We start from the raw sequence: 20,186 nt of genomic DNA, 5'->3' as shown, positions 1-20,186 counted from the left end.
TTTTGAATCTAAACCAACATGGTTTCTCAGGCTTCACAGTTGTCTGCTGGTTACACACAGCAATCCCCCTCCACCCCCTGCCCTGTACACATGTTTTCAAGCAGAAAGCTTGTGACAAGTTGTGGGTAGTTGTAGGGTTTCACCTGCTGTAGTCGGTGAGGTGACCTGCAAGGTCGTGCAGGACAGTGTCCTGCCACCTTCTTCCTTCACTTTGTCTCTCTGAGGGAGTTGTGTTTTGGCTTTTTTTTTGTCTGAAGATTTACATTGGAGGGAGTTACTGCGAGGAGTTCTGAAGCAAGCAAGTGTATTTTGGGAAACCGCAGACCTGTCAGATATAAATGCAGTGGGAGATCCAGAAAGAAGATAAGTGATCCCCGTACAAGAAATCTGGGAATTGCATGAAAGAAGACAGCTAGGAATACTTCTGAATGGGCAAATTTCTCAGAGCCTCAGAGATTTCATCTGTTGACCACTTTAGATTTCTTCTTCTGCATGTTTAATTATGTGTGTAAGATAATGTGTCTGCGTAAGGAGCTTCTCCAAGCTGACAGATGCAAGTGGGAGTTTCTTATTAACAACCCTGTGTTCTTGCACAGGCTTTAACTGATGGTCTGTAATGAATGCGTACTTAAAAGCATACGTGCTCCAGTCTTGGAAACAAAACCGGGAAAACTATTGTTGGGAGGGATTAAATTATTATTTTAAGCTAACTACAGCGTTCCACAAAGAAATAATAATTAAAATAACAACTGCCTGCTTGCTAGCAAATCCGCCTGCACCACCCATTTCCATGAATTTGTGTTCAAGGTGGGGGATACAAGTCTTGATCGGAAAGAAAAAAATCTCCATTGCTTTCTAAAGATCCTTGAGTAAATAATCAGCTTCAGGGTTCAGCGAGCAGCTTAGACAAGTTACATGTTGGATAGAGCCAAAGAGAAATTGAAGCATTTAAGTAAAATTTGGTTACATTTTTAAAGCGATCTCATGGTTTCCTGTGGGAAAAGGAGGTTAGTTACATATCCTTCTGGAGAAAAAACGTGTTTTATTTCAGGACTGGCTAGCATTGACCATATTTAAATTACATAAATCTGCTCTTAGGAGGCATCAAATCAGATCAGTGATGTTCCCAGTGATGCTGGTACAGATGAATAGTTACCAAACTGGCAGAGATGAAGATAGGGTCCTGCAGCTTTTATTTGCTCTGGACTATTTAACTGCATGTTTCTTTTCACTGGCAGCACACACTGACATTTCACATTTGCAAAGCCTGCTGTCCAGTCTGAGTGCTTACCTCAGACAATTCTGAAGGAAATATTTCCATGTGGAAGGAGATTTTGCCAAAAAAAAAAAAAAAGATGTTTGTGGCTACCAAACGTTTAGACGGGCTTCTAAATTTTCTAGTTGTGTCTGCAGTTTACTAAATTAATTGGAAAGCAGCCAGAGAGACAGCAGAGTCCAGTCTGTAGTTGAGCAGCAATAAAAGGCTTTGGAGAACTTTATCAAAGCTTCCATTAACCCCCTGCTGATGTCCTCAAACAGGATTTTTTTGCGAGAGTGGAAACACAAAAGCCAGGCTGCACAACTGCCCCTGTGTGTCCATTCAAAAGTTTTAAATGCACACAGTTACTAATTAAAATGCCATGCAGAGTAGCACAAATAAACATCGCTAGTCCCCAAAGCCCAAGGTTTCTGCCCTGGCTTATAGTTGGAGGGCAGGATGCTGAACTGCCCCATAAGGGTGGATAAAGCCGTCCCCTCTGGTTCAGATATTCTGTCCTTGTGTAAGAGTTGCAAACGGTGTGTTGAGTCCATCCATTGGCATGAAATCAGACTCCCAGAGTGCTGTCCCAAGGCAGCCTGATCTGTTTTATTTTTTTTTGCATAGCATTGCATTAAGCCATGAAGACTAAACAGAGCTGTGGCATGCCTGCTAGATCTCTATAATCATGTTTGCCAGATTTTGGCGGACATCAAAATGCTGAGCACACGAGTGAATACTGCTCCTTTCATTGAGAAATGTCACTTCAGATTTAGCCCCACGTGTGAACTGGTGTGCAGGGAGCGCTTTATTTGTATGGCAGGGCTCCAGTGGGCTTCCCCTCCTAAACAAAGCAGACAAATGTGTAGCCTCTATCTGCATCTACTTGAAGGATTTCATGGCGTCTCCTTAAATTAAGGTAATCTGCCTTCATTACTAAATTCGAGAAGCAGAGTTCCGTAACTCTTAGTATTGCACTCTGAGAAACAGGATTCAGGGTCTCTGAAAGTTGTGATTTGTATAATAATAACAAATATTGATTATGGTTTTGGATTATTTTTTTTTATTTTTTAAATACAATCTAGAGAGATGTAGGAAGCTTACGCATTTGTATTTTACTCCTCTAGTCATTTGCATTTCAAAACATTCCTTATGGAAAAGTGCTAGTGTAATTTAAAAGGAAATGATAACTATTGTCTCAGCCTTCTGAACCATTCCTGCAGAATTTATGAGAATTTTATCCCTGCTATCGAATTCTATCACCTAGTCTTAAGAAGGTGCTTGACTGATTTTGATTTTTTTATTAAATACTTCTACTGTTCCATAAATTGTCTTGGGTTTTGCCTGTATTAAAATCCATTGAAAGTATCCTTGGATTATTACATGCAGAAAAACCCTTAAGCTGTCATGTGCTTTGGATATAAATGTCTTTCAGGTCTGTAGATTACTGAAGGCTAAAAGGAAATCACAGAAGGTTTTAATTAGCTTTTTATTATTTTTAATTTTCTATGTGCCATGAAATGGTCCCATCAATAAATAATAGAGTAAGACAGTTCTGACCAAGCAAAATAGGAAGGTATGGTGGACTGGAAGAGGCATCCCATATATGAATTGAGTTTTGTGTGGCGCCCATTTATTTTAGCAGGCAAATAAAGGCATGATCTCAAGTCAACCCACTACAACGGCTCCCTGGGAAGACTGTGCTTGTCTCAGTAACATACTGCATTCTTTAAATCTGTCCTCTGAATCAGCCTCAATTTATCTTTCTTAGCATAAAAGGGAATGCAGATGGAATGGCTGCAACCTCCCTTCTACTTTATCAGGATATTGTGCCTGCACATAAATAAAACAAAGTGACTGGAATATGTAAGTGGCTGAGTGTTAAATTCCGTGTTTTTCAAGCTCCCTTGGCACTCTGGGACAGGGTGGCCAAGGGGAGTTCTGTAGGAGCTGCAGAGATTTGTGGGCTCTCCATCACACTGGAGATGTGATGTGCAGACCCAGTGGTGCCTTACCAAGAGTGTCTCGGCCGTTTGCTTTCAATGCTGCCCATCCTGAAAGTTAAAACTGCAGTTATGCAAGTCCTGATTTAAAGAGAATGGACTGGGCTCAAAGGAAGACTTCTTTAGCACTGCTTGCATATGTGACATCTTTTTTGAAACAGAAAATATTTTCATTTATATTTATTACATTGACAAGCTGCAGACCTTGCAGGTTAGAGGGGCTTTGTAGCACAGGAATTTTCTGGCTTATTTTCAGTCTGATTGATCCTTAATTGGAAGTTACCAGCTTCATCTATATCACATGACAAGATAATAAAAGTTTTGGACCTGTTGATGACAAAACTGAACTGAGAAAAAAAACTATGAACCTTAGAGGGGACTAGATGTAAGGTAGGAAAGTGCTTTGCATGCTGTTGGGAGAAGAAATTATTTTTGAATTGAAGGTTCTGAATGGAGATTCTATTCTCCATTGCAGACCCCATCCTGTGTGCTTCTTAGTTCTGCCCTATAAGTAGTCTTTGGGGCTCTGCCCTCAGAAGAGAGGAAAGACCTGCCACAGAGATCTCATCAGGAACTAGCGGCAGAGTCCTTCTGTCTGCTACAAATCTGGGACTGAAAATGAAGGTCTAGACTTGGAATAGAGACCCATTTATGTGATTACTGAGCGAACTGGCTTTTATTTGACCAGACTGTAGCTCAGTACTCCTCCAGGAGATAAACATGGCTGATTTCTTTGTACCACTCCAAGTCTTCATGAAGTTGATTTTTTTTTTTTTATTTATTTTGTAGGATTTTATTTCTATAGGATTGAAATTGCTTTTGACTGTTTCCACTGAGGCAGCCACCTTTAATTTTTAATTGCTTGTTCTATTTGGGGGGAGTTCTAATTGACACAATTTTTAAATTAATCACTAGTTTTCAGTATCCAGCATCAAAACAAAATAATGAAAACCCTTTATAAATTTAATTATGTGCCATCTGTGATGTAATGGGTTGCTGACACCATGAACTAAGATTTTTAATTTTAAGGTTTATGTGTTTCAGAAGCTTAAGGCTCTTCCTCAGTTTGTCCCTCATCACTTTGTTTTTTTTCTTAAAAAAGTCATCAAACTTGAAGTAGCTTTGCTTTTTTTCGGCAACACTGTGTGCAGAATGTAGTTTCTTCTCTTATCAGGTCTATTAATAATCTTTAATTATTAATTATTAGGCCTGTTGTGGATGAAGGAAAAGGGGCTTAATTCAGTTCCAGTGAGAGGTAGAGTGTGAAAGCAAAGTGTGCTGCAGTCTGATTCTCTTCCAGAAACACAATGGACCTTTTTCCTCTGACATGGTCTAGTGTGTGGTGTCCCTGCCCCATGGCAGGGTGGTGGAACTACATGATCGTAAAGTCTTTTCTGACCCTAACTGTTCTATGGTTCTGTGATTCTAAGAAGAGAAACTGTGATGGTGAGTGTGGCAGTGTCTTGCAGCACCCCGGGAGACCTGAGGATCTCCAAGTGCTGTCAGGCCAGTGAGCTTCACGAAGTGCTACTAACTTGAGCACAGAAAACCTAAATCTTGATTTACTCTCAGGAGTTTCTCAAGAGCCCAGAGGCAGAGACTGTATCATGTTGAAGCCATTGACCTTTTTTCAGAAGGTGCTTTACTGGGGTTCCAGTTGAACACTCAACATCAACTGTAATTAAAATGTATAGATTGTTCAGCTGAAATGTAAATATATAAATGCAAACCTGCACCAGCCTCTTCTGTGTGATGGAGCTTAAAGTGGATAAAGGTGAAGTTCTTTATTTCTGGTGACTTTGCAATTTATTACTCTCAAGCATGAAGATGGGAATTGTGGGTTTTATTGTCAAGTGAATCCTGGGTTTTGATTCTTTTAGGTGCTGAAGGCTCAGGAAGGCACGTTTGAGACCCAGCCTGCAGTTGCTGTTGAGACTGTGTATCACAGTTGAATTAAAATGTTCATAATTTTATTATCTTTTCTTCCTCCCAAATTCTTGCATTTGTGACTTTGTGTGATTGATCTGAGAAACCCGAATGGCAAAGTCTAACTCCCTGCTATTATTGTAGCGCTTCAGAAGCCAAGATGAGACAATGTGGCCAAAGCTATTTATTAAAATAGTAAATGCTGCTTTAGCAAAATTAGTCATAACATTTATTTATTTTGTTTAGAAGATGCTTCAGTAGTTCCAAAGCATCTAAGTGGCATATAGGGCAGAGGCTTTTATTTGTCTGGATTTCAGAAAGGCTTTTAAGCAAATTTTTACAAAATTTAGTATTCTTAATGCTGAAAGTAAATGACAAAGGAAGTTATTTAGCACATATATGTATATATAATCTAGACATCCATGTTTCAAGCAAATAAACAGTAATAGTTTAAGAACCAAAGACACAGTAGCATTAGGAGATGTGTTGTTGCCTTGGGTATCAGATCACACATTTGCGCTATCATGGATTAAGCTTTATATCATAACTTGGTGGTAAGTATAAGAAAGGATAAAGGAGCAGAAATTAGGCTTTCTACTAAAAGCCAGTAGAAATCGGGTGAATGTTGTCCTTTGCAATAGGAAACAAAGGGTTGCTCCTTGGAGATATTAATAGGGCAGGGTCAATAATTTTGACCCAGTTGTTTTATGGATTGCTGATGCACTATTCTAAGTTGTTCAAAAGCTGCACACAATAAGTGGTTTGCAGGGGACAGATACAGTAAGTTATTTTGTTGGTCCTGTACAGCTCTACACTTCTCCTCTGTTGGCTCATGAAGTGTATACAGACATGTCTTAACTCCTTTGACAGTGGGCAGGAGGATGGGAAAATGGGAGGAGTAGCTGGATGGTTGATTGACTTGAGCAATGGCATAGATTATGGTAGAGGGGGACTTATTTGGAGGCATCTGATACATATTTGAGAGAAGCTTTGATTTCCTTCTGGAGGGGGAGTGGAGGAGCTTGTTTTGAAAAGGCAGTTCAGCAGCAATACAAAGGTGAAGGTGGCTATTTCTGGGGAGGAATTAGCTATGGTGGCCTCCTCGAGCTTCTTGCAAGGAGCAGCAGGGTATGTGGGTGAGGTAGAGTCGACCTGAGGGGATGATGGTAAGTGGGTCATATTGCTCCAGACTAACTATTTTGAGTAGTTAGGGGATGCCCTGTTTCCAACATTGTCATCTGTTTTAATAACTAGAGGTTATGGTCTCTAATTTCTCGTTCTGACTCTCCCAGAGCTACTGTAGCCTGGGGTGCTACACATTATGTCCCAGCACCAGTAGTTTCTGGCAGTCTGTGCTTGCTGGACCAGCATCTGGGAAGTAAGAGAATGATTACAGCACATGCTTCCTAGGAGTGTTCAACCCAGAACTGGGTCATGGGATCCTATCTCTAAGTGTGACTGGTCTGGGCCCCAAGAGGACTCCAAGAGTTACAGCAGTCTCTGTCTGGAGTGCGTGGCCCATTTTCTCTGCTTTCCTCAAGCCAAGCAATGAAGTGGAGCATCAGTGTTGGCTTCTTCAGGCTACAAAATTTATTGTTGTTTATATTGGGTCAGATTCTAACCTCAACTAGAGGCAAGAGTAACTGCAACATGACCTGCTTTGTGACCAGCGGCTCCAAACCTGCTCAGGTCAGACAGCTGCTGACTAATTCCCCATCTTAACAAATTGCTTATAGCTCTATTGTTTCTTAGAGCAATTCATAGTGCTAAGTACTCTTGCCCTTCTTGTGTTAATCATTCTAGTTTAAGAATTTAGAAATGTTTCCATGCTGGTGTTTTCTAAGTGGCTGTAATATTCAGACAGATTTTTATAAATTGCCTTCAAACTGAAAGACTTGTTTTCCTGTTTGTTTTAAACTGGCATTCATACATACAGGAAATACACAGTATTCTGCCATGTTTCTGTTGGCAACTATTAAGTTATCCTTGTCAGAACATGCCAACAGGATTTCTTAGTGAGCTAGCAAAAAGAAAACAAATCAGTTCTCAGGCTAAACAGACCCCATGCTTGCATTGTAACGCAGATCTCTTGCTAAATACTATGTAGATTTTGGTCTTTGGTTTAAGGCAATCTTTTGGATTGCAGGTTGCAGATTGAGATCTTTGGAGTTACTCCAGACCTGCATTGCGTTAACTGACATCATTATTTGGCCTTCAGAATTGGAGGGCCAGTACCTGAAAATAATGTATTGCTGTCAAGAGCTCGTCCTCAGAAATTAATAGCCAGAATAACCCATCTCCTGAATGTGCAAAGTCTTCTTTGTCACCCCTGTCTCATTGCAGTTCCTGATGTAAACCACAGGAATTGTGTTCAGACCTCAGCTTCTATAATTGGTTTGACTGCAGTGAGAGCAGTTCTGGCATGCTGAAGTAGTCTGTGCAGAGCTGGACATGCAACCCAGAAAATACACAGGCTCTTTGTAGATATTAAGCAGCTATTGCATGCCGGTCAGTCTCACCTTGTTGCCTGGCAAGATCATGGAGCAGATCCTCCTGGAAACTATGCAAAGGCACATGGAAAATAAGGAGGTGATTGGTGACAGCCAGCATGGCCTCACTAAGGGCGAATTGTGCCTGGCAAATTTGGTGGCCGCCTATGATGTGGCTATGGCATTGGTAGATAAGGGAAGAGTGACTGATGTCATCTACCTGGACTTCTGCAAGACAATTGACACTGTCCCAGATGGCATCCTTGTCTCTAAACTGGAGAGGCATGTATTTGACAGATGGACCACTTGGTGGATAAGGAATTGATTAGGTGGTCACACTCAAATTGTTATGGTCAGCAGCTTGATGTTCAAGTGGAGATCAGTGCTGAGTAGCCTTCCTCGGGGGTTGGTATTGGGACTGATGCTGTTCCACAGCTTTGTCAGTGACACAGACGGTGGGAATGAGTGTGACCTCAGCAAGTTTGCTGACAACACTAAGCTGTGTGGTGTGGTCAACATGCTGGAGGGAAGGAATGCCATCCAGAGGGACCTTGACACTCTTTAGAGGTGGGACAGTGCAAACCTCTTGAAGTTTAACAAAGCCAAGTGGAAGGTACTGCATTTGGGTCAGGACAATCCCAGGCACAACTACAGGCTGGGTGAGGACTGGATTGAGAGCAGCCCTTAGGAGAAGGACTTGGGGGTGTTGGTTAATGAGAAACTCAACATGAGCCGGAAGTGTTCGCTCACAGCCAAGAAAACCAACCATATTCTGGGCTGCATCAAAAGGAGCGGGACCAGCAGGTCAAGGGAGGTGATTCTCCCCCTCTACTCCGCTCTTGTGACACTCTATCTGGAGTACTCTGTCCAAGTCAGGGGCCCCCAACATAAGAAGGACACGTAGCTGTTGGACCAAGTCCAGAGGAGTGCCACAAAGATGATCAGAGGGCTGGAGTACCCGTCCTATGGAGACAGGCTGAGAAAGTTGGGCTTGTTGAGCCCAGAGAAGGGGAGACCTTATAGCATCCTTCCATAATTAAAGGAGCCTACAAGAAATCTGGAGAGGGACTTTTTACAAGGCCATGGAGGGATAGGATGAGGAGGCATGACATTAAGCTGAAAGAGGGTAGGTTAGGGTTAGATATGAGGAAGTTCTTTTCTATGAGTGTGGTGAGACACTGGAACAGGTTTCACAGAGAAATTGTGGCTGCCCCATCCCTGGCAGTGTTCAAGGCTCCGCTGGATGAGGCTTTGAGAGAGAGGTTAGAGCTAGATGATCTTTAAGGTTCCTGCCAGCCCAAACCATTCTGTTTCTATGACGCTGCCAACAACTGAAACTGGAGTAGGGTGGTAAAACTACGCTACTAATAATTCTCTACTACTACTATTTGTTGCTGCTAACAGCCTGGTTTTTTCTTCAGTCTTTTGATTTGATGCAAGTCAGAGCCAGCTTTTGTGGTTTGGCAAGATTTGCAGCACAGGTTCTTCTGGGAGAGGCAAGAAATGAAAACTTTAAAATAGAGGAAATGTTTGAAAGATAATAATGCTATGTTAATAGTCTTTAAAATCTCATTTTCTAGTCCCTTTCTTTATGCACACATCATTACAAACATGACTGATGTGAGCTGCTCCCTAGGTTTGTCACTTGTTTTTCTCAGATCTCTTTAGCAGTGACAGGATTGTGGAGCCTGGAAAGAAAGGGAAGATCACTTGTGCCTGTCATTTTGGGATGAGGGTGCCCTGTGAGAGCACTGTGGTGCTTTTCCTGAGCACTGTAATTTCTAGTAACAAGGAGGGAAAGTTTTAGTTCAGAAGTATTATGGTTGATTGAAGGGATTGAGAGAAGGAGGCCAAGTTCAGCTGTCACACTGCTTCACATTACATTAGCCAAGATTTCCAAGTGTGGGTGGATAACCTTGGGCGCTTTACCCAGTGGTGTAGATTTAAAGTCTTTTCTTTAAACACTAAAGCTTGAAAGTGCTGGCCTGAATCTTGGCGCGTCTCTGTTTCCAGGCTGGGAGGAGTTCCTTGCCAGTCGTCATTCCTGGGGGAGGGAGAGGCAGACGGTGGGAAGACAGAGGACTTGGGAATGTCTTGGGAGGCTTCCAGTGGCTCAGTTGAGCAATCAGGGCCTCTAGATCCTTGTCCAAGTCCTAACCGGGCCCAATCATCAGTAGTACAAATGTTTGCTCCACTTGCACAGAGAGAATAATGAGAGAAAGAAAGAAAAAAAGAGTGTGTGGTTAGTTTTTAGAAGTGCACATCCAGCCTGCAGACTCTTGCTGGTCCCTAGGAAAAAGGCATAGTTGTTGTACTGGCAGTGAAGAAATGGAGTGCTACATGTTCTTCACACATGCACAGACATCTAATCTGTGTGTGCATATAGGTTCACCTGTGAAAAAACCTTTCATGTGCTTATTCTTATCTACATACATGGTTTATATGTGTGCTATGCATGTGTTTGGAAATTTGGCCATGCTAAAATGCACTCTACTTTGTTTGCAAAGCCTTTGTCAGGAGTTCTTGGGGCACAGGGGTGGTGTTACTCAGAAATGGGAACATTTCTGCCTGGAATAGAGAGAGATGTGGGTAAAAGGCCCAAGGAACCAGCAGGAAGCAGAACTGAACGTCAACATTTTAAGAAAGAGCACAATTGCTTTCAGTTTAATTTATTCTCATACTTGCAACTCTGTAGGGCTAGATACTTCTCCCTTTGCTTGATTTGAAGTCAGTGCAGCAGCTAATAGGGCAAGTTGTCTTACATGAATAAAATTATCTGAATCTGGCCTATAGAATGTTGCCTTTAGAAATTATTAAAAATGCTCGATTCTCTGTGTTTTATATCCTTTTCCTACTGTGAGATTATTTAATAATATCATTTACAAAATCCCATGTAAAAGTCCACAATATTATAAGGTAAATATTCAAAGAGAAAACCTGAATGTGCCAGGTTCCCTTAAATGTGTTTTGTCCCAGTTAAGAGAAGAATTTTTATTTTCTTGTTTTGATTTCAAAGAGGACTTTTCTTTGGTGTTCGATTCTCAGAATTTTATTTTTTATTTTTTTAGTAATTAATAATGGAGCAGGCATTTAGTATCTACACTGGAAGGTAAAAATGTTTAATCACAGTAACATCATTAGTGCTTTCAAGCATTTAATTTTGATGCTTGACAAAACACATAGCCATTGATAAGAACAATAAGTGGTGTTGCGCGCAATTGAAGGAAAAAAGAAAAGCATGAAAACCCCTAAGCTTCGAGTAATTAAATTTAAATATGTTATTTGAATTTAGCTGAGACAATGTACAAACTGTGGGTATATTTTTCAGTCAGTGAAAGACCCCTTGAGTAAACATAAGCCATTTAAATTCAAATCATGGGGAGTGGAAAGTAAACCCTGCTGTGGTTAAGAAGGCATCTTCAATAAAACACTGGGCATTGTGTGTCTTTGATATCTGAGTACTCATGTGTTGTAGTTTTATAAAGGGCTGTTTTCACTCATGGATGCCTACATGCCAGAAACTTTACTGGATCTATTTATTTCCTGTTTTGTTTTCCTCCCCCCTGCCCTCTCCCAATTTAAACCAGTAATGAAAAACTGACACTCTGCTTCTGCGATCCTTTAAAGTGCCTCAAAACTGTTACAATTCAGCACTTACTAGCCTTGGGATATGGCTTTATGGCATTTGGGTGAAGTTTTTGTAGTACATCTGTGCTCTTTCCCTCTCTGTAGGCCGCATGCTTAGAACCGCAGTAATAAAACTACTAGTAGGTGTTTAATGGCAGGTTATTGAGGAAGTAGATAAAAGAAAATTGCAACATTCACATCAGTAGGGAGTGGGGTTTTTAAGCGAGAGGAACTGCTGAGCTTTGAACTAAGGAAAGTTACACTTGGTGCTTTTGTTCAAGGGGACCCTGTTTTAGATACCAAAATACCTTGTCATTCTTCCCTGTGAAATGGGCTGTTCTGGTGGAATTGGTATTTGATATATACAGTCTGTGCATGTGTGGCAGAAAAAGTTGCTGTTGTAAGCAGTGATCATTGAGAAGCAAGTTTTTGCTTAGTGTTCCCTTCCAAATACCAGCAGGTGGGGAGGAGGAAAGTACAAAAAGTGAAAGAAAAAGTGATCACCCACTCTCATCCAAAAATATTATGTGATCTTATTGCAAACATCTTAATCATGTACATTATTCTTTTCAGTCAAGCTGTCCTCAGTATGTTTTTTGGTTGGAACGTGTGTATATCATGAACAGTTAGCCCACGCACATATAAGAGAAAATTCTGTCTTTTATTCTGCTTATGATCAAAGCATCATTTTACAACCTGTTACATGTTTATCTTCACATCATTCCTAAGAGGCTGTTTAAAGGCAAAAGAGAGAAGAACAAAGAATGTAAATATTTTGCAGAAGCTCACCATGCTGCCTGTATTGCCATGATGAGCTGGCAGTGGTGATACACTCTTTGTCCTGAACAATACTAACAGGACTCTTAGGCCCTTTGGGTAGTGTCTGTCCAAGAGACCCAGATCTGTTTTTTTACTAGAAGCCCTCTCAGGTCAGCTGGTGGATCCTGGAAAACAAGGAAATAAATAAATCTGATTCATAGGGCTATTTACAGAACTGAGAGAATTGGTAATGGAGGATTTTATACATGCAGTGGGATAACTGTAGTACTCCCTGTGGTTACTGAGCTCAGTTCCTCAAGATCCAGAGGGCTGCAGATCACCATCCTATTGCGTAGACTCTTACAGGTCTGTGCTGCAGAGATGTCAAATTGCTCCTGAACAGCCTCTTGCAATCATGGTAATTTGATTTGAATCCTGTAGTTAGACTTCAACACTCTTAGGATTTCTGTATAGCATCTGGGGAGACAGGACGTACAAACAAAACAGAAAACCTCAGAAACAAATTGCTCATCTACAGAATATAGGACAAAAGAAGGGATTAAAAGTTAAGTAGGATGAATTGACATGTAAAGGACAGGAAGAAAAAAATAGGGCCATTCTTACGATTATAATCATAAGGAGTAACAAAGGAATAGATGTACAAATCCTCTTTGATCTGTCGTATCAAAGGAATGGATATACAAATGCTTCTTGCCGCTTGTCCTGGAGGCCAGGAACAGGTTGTTTATTCCAGTGTGGTGTAGTGCATCAGATCAGCTGTCTGTTTTTGAGAGACATGAGAAAGCACTTGTTAAATTATATAAAGCTAAGCATCTTTAACAAGAAGCAGTAGTTAATATGTATTCTTCTGCTGCAAATAGCCATTTTACAACACAAAATAAATCAATTAACAGCCCAATATTGAAGGACTCACCAAATTCCAGAAATGAAATGGAAAACCAAGGAGGTTAAAAAAAAAAAGGAATAAAAGTGAACTTTCTGTCTACAATTCCTGAGGTCAGACCAGCATGTGACAGATTCTCAGTAAAAAGAATTGCCTGTCTGCCCTTCATGAGGCACCAATTAACTAAGCAGATTTCTCTCTGGCTGGTTTATCAGTAATGTCGTGAGTGTGTGTTTTAGGGTAACAAATGTGTTTTCTAATTTATTTACTGAGCAGTATTCTTACTGCAGAGTGGAAAAAAAAAAAAAAGTCTGATCCTCCTTTGAGGAACTGTGAGGTTATTAAGAAGGTTCTCAGTCATGCCACAGATATAACTTGATGGAGCACACCTGGATCCTCCCTGTTGGCTGTTTATAGTCTCACCTGTCACCCAGTATTTGCCTTTGTATGTGAGAGACAAACAAGGAAAAAAGAGATAAAGGTTCTGGAGGCATTTCTAACAGAGATGCCAAACTGTCAAATAGTAAATCGGGAAGCGGCTCCCTGATGGTTTCACATCAAGAGGAGACACCCTTTTGTGACTGTGCGGCATATACTGGTTATTTTCACTTCCATCAGAACTGTCTGATATGGTCAAGTAGGTTTGAGGCTTTCAACATTCAATTTTCCTTTCATTTATTGTGACTGTTTTATTTATTTGTCTTTCTTGCTAGTTTTCAAGGATATATGTTTCAAGGATACTTTTTACTTTCTAACATTTTCATGGATCACCATCCCAAAGTTAAGGGTAGTAAAGGAAACAAGAAGAAAAGGGAAGGAGGGGAAAAAGAGCAACATGGCTACAGCTTCAGGGGACAAAAGAAATATATTCGATTTAGGAAGACCTCTAATCTCTGGTTATACAGGACAGCTTTGTTAGATAAGATTAAAAATTTCATGAATATCCCTTTTTATCCCTGGAGACTCCACCATTTACACCAGCTATTGTCAGCATCAAAAGAGCTTGATAACAGCTGGCTAGAGACGTGACCACACAGCAACACAACAGCAAGAAAGGGGCAATCGGGTTCATAAATCTTCAGAAAACCCCTTCCCCCAGCACAGCCGTGAATCTGCTGCTATCACAGTCAAAGGGAGTATGCATTGTCCTCCAGCCAGTCAAAAACCTGAACTTCAGCATTAGCAGGGGCTCTATTGAAACTGTAGGGTGCACAATGAGATGTCTTCCATTATCTTCTTCATTGCAGCCCTTATTACTGTGCATAGATAAAGTTTAAAAGATCTTTGAGTTTAGCTTGTTGCTAGGTTTTCTCCCAAAATCGCACAGCCCTTACCCTTGGCAGTGTATTCCGGATTTTTCTATTCATAGTATCAATATAGCACAACAGGGGACAGGGTCAGATGAAGCCAGTTTGGTACACAATGGACCAATCTCTGATATCTTCTGAGAAAGGAGCTATCAAAGCCAGAATCTGGCCCTTGGGCACTGAGCTTCCCCATTCTCCACAGACTGCTCACAGACGCGGGTGTAAGCAGGGTGAGTTTAGGAAGCACAAATTGGCTCAGACTCTTGAAATACAAGTTTCCTGGTTTTCATGGGAGCGTCCAAATTCATGTGTATTCAGCTTTATTCTCATCTTGCTTAATTTAGTGACAATGTTTTCTCAGCTTTAGAGAAAACCAGATTAGTCCCTCAGGAACTTCAGAGTTCCTGTAAAGCAAATAGCTAATGACGTAACATCAGGTAATTTTAGGAGGTGGAAGAAGAGAATGACTGTGGACCACAACAAAAGTATAAGTTTATGCACTGTACCTAACAAAGGGCAAAGATAAGGCAGAATCTTTTAGTAGCTTAGCCTCTTACAGAAGTTTTTACCTGGGCGTCATGAACGTTGCAGTGTTTAGACAACTGTATTATTACTTCAAAACCCACCTGTATAGTATTGCCAAGAATCCGAGAACAAACTTTTATTAGAGAGGATTAAATGTGATGCTGTTAGAAAAAACAAGAAAAATACTTAATGCTTCTAATCTCCACCCCCTCCCCCTGAGAAAAGCAGTTCCTGAAAGTGCTCATGTTGTGAAAGCTATGATTAAAAGTAAAATTTCCTCATTAAAACTAAATTATTGGTTATAATTTTATTATTGCTTATAATTTTTTTATTACTTTTTTTTTTTTTTTTTTTTCATTCTGGCAGCTCCATCACCAATTGCTTTGATCCAGGCTAAAGAGATAACACGGCACAGTGTTGCCTTGGCTTGGCTGGAACCTGACAGGCCAAATGGAGTCATCCTGGAGTACGAAGTCAAATACTATGAAAAGGTACTGTTCAAAAATGGACAAGCAAGGAGGGTGTTTTTTGGATTTGGGGAGAGCTTTTAACTTCATTTCATTGTGGTTTATTTCCAGGTAGGTTTCCATCATTTGAAACCAAATAAATTCAGTTTGATAAAATCCAATTAAAGATTTCATGCACTTGAATGGTTGCTTGAAAGAGTAAGAATCATAGGCTGTTCCAGCTGTATGGCACGAGTTTATTTTTTTCCTACCTAGGAACTGAGCTTTTGTAGCAAGCATATTTATAATGAGAATCAATAATGTTGTTCAGAAGTGAGACAGTAGCTCATAGAAGTATAACAATGAAATATATAACACAGTCATAATAATAACAGTAATATCTGTTTGCCGATAGATTCCACTTAGAGTGATAGTGTGGGCTGGATGGCTTTTAATAAAGAATAAGGAAAGAAAATTACATTCTTCATACTTTCCAAGTTAGAGAGAGATGTTATTCCTGCAAATAACTTCTCAAGTATGGAACTATGAAAAGAGCTATTTCTTCAAAGGTTCTTTGTAAAAATGAACAGTTGCAATTACCTGCTCTTGTCTGTGTGTACTCTCATATGCACATGCATATTTCTGCATTTTTTTAATAATCACTTATTTGCTTACTCATACATACAGAAGAAGTCATCTGATTTTCAGGGAAGCTAGATTATTATATTTTCTGATGGATTTTTCCAGCAAAAAATAGGACAGTTTTTAAGATTGGACTTTCTGGAAGATATTTTCTAAGGCTTTTCTTTCTTAAAACATTTTTATCATTTTTATTTTTTGTATGGCTTCTAATTGGTAGGAAACAAAAGAAGGTGCCAGCAAGTGTGAGTAAAATGTTGCTTGTTCATCAAGAGGATCCTGTTTGAACGCTTGGCTATTTTCCAAAGGATTTCATTGTGTGATTTCTTAAATAATCAGTGATATATGAGCACCATACCTACCGCCTCATCATCCTTATTTGGCTTGCTCAGAGCTCCATGCAGCACACAGTGCTAAGGTTGTTGAGCAAGGCCAACAGCAGAAGCCTTTGGGATGTATTCTGAGAATTCCATCATTGTTACTCACCTTCTTTCATCATGACAGTTTTGGCAAGGAAGTGGGGTTCCACAATTCACGTTGCAGTGAGGCATTTTTACTTGATCACCACAGTGTTCTTTTGTTGTTAGGACCAAAATGAGCGCAGCTATCGCATTGTGAAGACAGCCTCCAGGAATACTGACATCAAAGGCTTGAACCCTCTGACTTCATATGTATTTCATGTGCGGGCCAGGACGGCAGCAGGATACGGAGACTTCAGTGGACCATTTGAGTTCACAACTAACACGGGTAATGACATGCCCACTGATTTATTTTGATTTTCCTTGAGCAAAGACTGCATGTGTGCCTGAGCTGTGTGTTTGGAGCTCCCAGTCGTTTGGTTGGACTGTGGCGTGTCCGTTATGGGAAAATGTTCTTATATGGCCACATGACTGTTAGTGATGCCATGAATCTGACCCAAGACATGTATTAGGTACGTTGTATTCTAGGTTCTAGCAATGAAAATACTTCACTGTGGCATAAGGAGACACACATGTTTGCACATGTTTTTTGAATATTTCATTTGTAGGTGAACAGAACCCTCCTACTCCCTTTTGCAAGTTATTGACATAGATCAGTTAGGTGTTCTACATCAACTCAAATAGTTGAACTTTTCCTTAGGCAGTCATATAAAGAGACACTGTTCAAATTATGTTGTCAGTATAGCATTTCACTTTGCTCAAGGACACATGTAAATTCAGCCCTCAAAATGTTTGCATTTTGGTGGCAGGAAGACAATGTGACCAAGCCTATTTTATTTTGGACATACACGTCTGACTAAATCAGTTTAAGGTCATGCCAGTTAGTGGCAACATCCTTCAGAAGGTTAAAAGCTGAATGTCTTCAATCCAAGGGAAAGATGGTGGACATTTTAAAATAACTTACTCATTCTGTGTCAGCTGGGGAGTGATCACCTGGTCCCACTGAGAGAAAAAAGGAGGAAAGAAAAGTGGAAAGCATTTAGAAAGGCAAAACCCATAGCCGTTATACCCTCTGAGCAGCACCAAAGGGGAGAAGGAGAGGGAGTCCTTTTTCTTAGTGAACTGAAGTTCCCCAAGTCATTATCAAACATCATGTCTTCAGCTCATTAGCTCCCTGTTGGAAAATTGTGTCAAATGACTATATAATAAAGGCCTGAAAGTAGATTTGAGTGCTACTCTAAACTGCCTTCACAAGCCAGAAAGCCTCACTGAGTGCTACCTAGGTTGATTTTTTGAGAGTGTCTGACACTAATGCTCCCTTTTCTGTTTCCAGTTCCTTCCCCCATCATTGGTGATGGTACCAATCCCACAGTGCTTCTTGTTTCAGTGGCTGGCAGTGTTGTTCTTGTGGTCATTCTCATTGCAGCCTTTGTCATCAGCAGGAGGTAAGAACTTAAGCTTCTCTAGCCCTCTCTTTCTTTCATGAGGGAGCTTTTTGTCTCCTCCAAACAAAACTAAATTCTTTGATTAGCATCATAAACAGTACATTTGCATTACAAGCCTTCTCCCATGTAGCTTTGATCTTCTCAACATTAGTACCAAGCAGCATGTGATGTAATGGCAATAGTTCCAGCTCTATTTTCCCTTCAAATGCAAAGCTGGTTCCAATAACTGACATTGAGTGGCAAGCCAGATAGAGATTTGTAGTTGGTGTAATCTGAAGTTAAATGGATATGGTACAGTAGATTTTCTTGGACTAACTCCTGATAGGGAATAAATAATTGCACTGTTGTGAACTAAGCCGTAAGATGGCAATTCTTGTGTGTTTGGTGTTAGTCTGTATGAGTCTGCATTGGTCTTTTGGGTTAGTCCTTCCAATGTGAGTGTGTATGACTGTAAAACATACGCTACAGTCATTCAACATCATATGCAGTAACACAGCAGACTGGATCGATGGTTATTTCATCGGAACAGGACCGTAATCTTCTGTGAAGTACTTATTCTCCCAAATTCAACCCGAGCATCAGGAACAATCCTGCGAATGTGAGGATAGTGTATCAGAAACGTGTGAGCGTTTCTGTCTTTACCTTTTTGTTTAGTCTCATTTAACATGATAGCATGATTTTGCTTCAGTGTAAAAGTGATAAAACTGGTTGTATCATTACCGCATCTGAAGCCTGGTATCTGAGGGATGTACATTTTGCCAGTCTCTGTTGATCAGTTTAATGGTATCAGTCATAAATGTCCACAAATTCCTCTTGATTTGTTCCCTAAATTGTCTTAAAGGGCAGTTAAGTCACTATGATTGTAATATCTGGAAAGTAGGCATGCATTGTTATAGCTTTCTGTGGGTGTTAAACTTGGAGCCTCCATGCTGGCAAGAAGAAAGAAGAGCAGAACGCATGAAAATGTAATGCGGAGAGACAGGTTTATTAAAAGCCATTGCTAACAGAAAATAGCATCACTGAGCATGATGACTTAATCTCCTCTCTGCTTTTATTGATCACTTTATTATTTAAGGCAGGATTGATAGCAGGATACATTGGATTTCTAATTATGAGTCGCCACCTTGGAGAATTGAGCCTGTCGAGCTGCTTTGAGATGATTCCTTTCACTCCTCCCCCTATAAAAAAATGTCACTTCCCAAGGCTGATAAACACAGCTTGGTGATTAGCCCTCAATGGATCACTTTTTAGAAAATGAAATGTCAGCCCCTTGCCCTCATATTGATTCTCTTTAGTATCAGCCATAAAGCTGTCAGAGGAAGGGCTGCCTGGAGCCAGGTAGCTGAAAGACTCACTGATGCAGGTGTATGCTCAGCCAGGTCTTCTGACCAATCAGGCTGTCTGTCTAGTTATCTCTGCCCACAAGTGTTCAACTTGGACAAAGACAAGACAAAGAGCAAGTGGGCAGTAGGAACCAAAGGCTGGAACAACCACTGGTGGGAATGGAGATAAAAGTATCCGGGTGGCCATGGATTCAGAGATGTCCCATAGCTCTGCACTGGTAGGTCTCAGAGGGGCCATGGAATGGGAAAGACATAGCAAGATGAATAGAATACTAGGACAGTGAAACTGCTCTGTGCATACTAATGCATGGTGCCTTGCTAATTAATACCCTTCGTCAATACACAGCTCTCCAATAGCTGGAAGTAGCTCTCAATAAACAGAACCTACTTTAATATTCACTATTACTCTTAATTATGTTAACCGCTTTACCAATGTAATTTAGAGGTGTGGGCTTTGGGGATATTTCATGATGTTTTTACCCCAGCAGAAGCTAATTGCAGAATAATTATACTTTGTTCCAAAATGGCTTCAGATAAGAAAAAGCTTTTTTATCTATATAGAGTCCCCATGAGGAGGTTTTGTAATCTAGCCATGACCTAAAAGTTATATTTGTACAATCAAACCTGTGCTTTGGCCTGCAGATATGGCCTTTTTGCATCTGTGTGCCAAATGTGGGAACTGGGCATATGCTGCAGTCACTCGCTTTTGAGCCCTTGGTTATTACTACTAATTTAGCATTACATTTTTCAAGTCATTGCTCAAATCCAAAAATTCATCTTTACAACAGAATTTGTCAAAAGACTTTGCCTTCAGGCACCTCTAGCTGTTTGGTTCTGTCCTGCAACCACAGTGTTTCTGTTAATATGAGAACTAATCTGCCTAAATGTTGGTTTAAACTTACTGAGGTTCAGATGAGCATATCCATAGAGCAGAGTGCAGGTTTCTAAACCCTGCCCTGCAGGAACCTGCAGGAACCACTGAGTGAAATTGCAGTATCTCAAATAGAGTTTTAAAGTATTTGGGAAAGTGTAAAACAGAAAGACCCACTTTCTAAAAGGGCTTGGGGTAGAGTAAGATGGCCCTACAGAATCCTTG

The 20,186-nt window shown here is 40.5% G+C and overlaps 1 protein-coding gene across 4 annotated transcripts in view; it reads left to right on the top strand.

The window, feature by feature from the left end:
• The window catches only part of EPHA4 (EPH receptor A4), a 225,955-nt gene that overhangs the window by 184,717 nt on the left and 21,052 nt on the right, over window positions 1-20,186 (top strand). For all 4 annotated transcript variants that reach the window (XM_061365138.1, XM_061365137.1, XM_061365139.1 and 1 more), the window contains 3 exons: window positions 15,165-15,289; window positions 16,471-16,630; window positions 17,636-17,747. In XM_061365138.1, coding sequence (XP_061221122.1) covers window positions 15,165-15,289; window positions 16,471-16,630; window positions 17,636-17,747 — 397 coding nt within the window. The remainder of the gene's footprint in view (window positions 1-15,164; window positions 15,290-16,470; window positions 16,631-17,635; window positions 17,748-20,186) is intronic.

Source organism: Neopsephotus bourkii, unplaced genomic scaffold (genome assembly GCF_033783945.1).
Source record: "Neopsephotus bourkii isolate Nb327-2 ecotype Australia unplaced genomic scaffold, CSIRO-AGI_Nbou_v1 NB_1279, whole genome shotgun sequence".
Classification (NCBI taxonomy): Eukaryota; Metazoa; Chordata; class Aves; order Psittaciformes; family Psittacidae; genus Neopsephotus; species Neopsephotus bourkii.
Note: the sequence above shows the minus strand (reverse complement) of the source record. Positions and strands in the feature narration are given on the sequence as shown.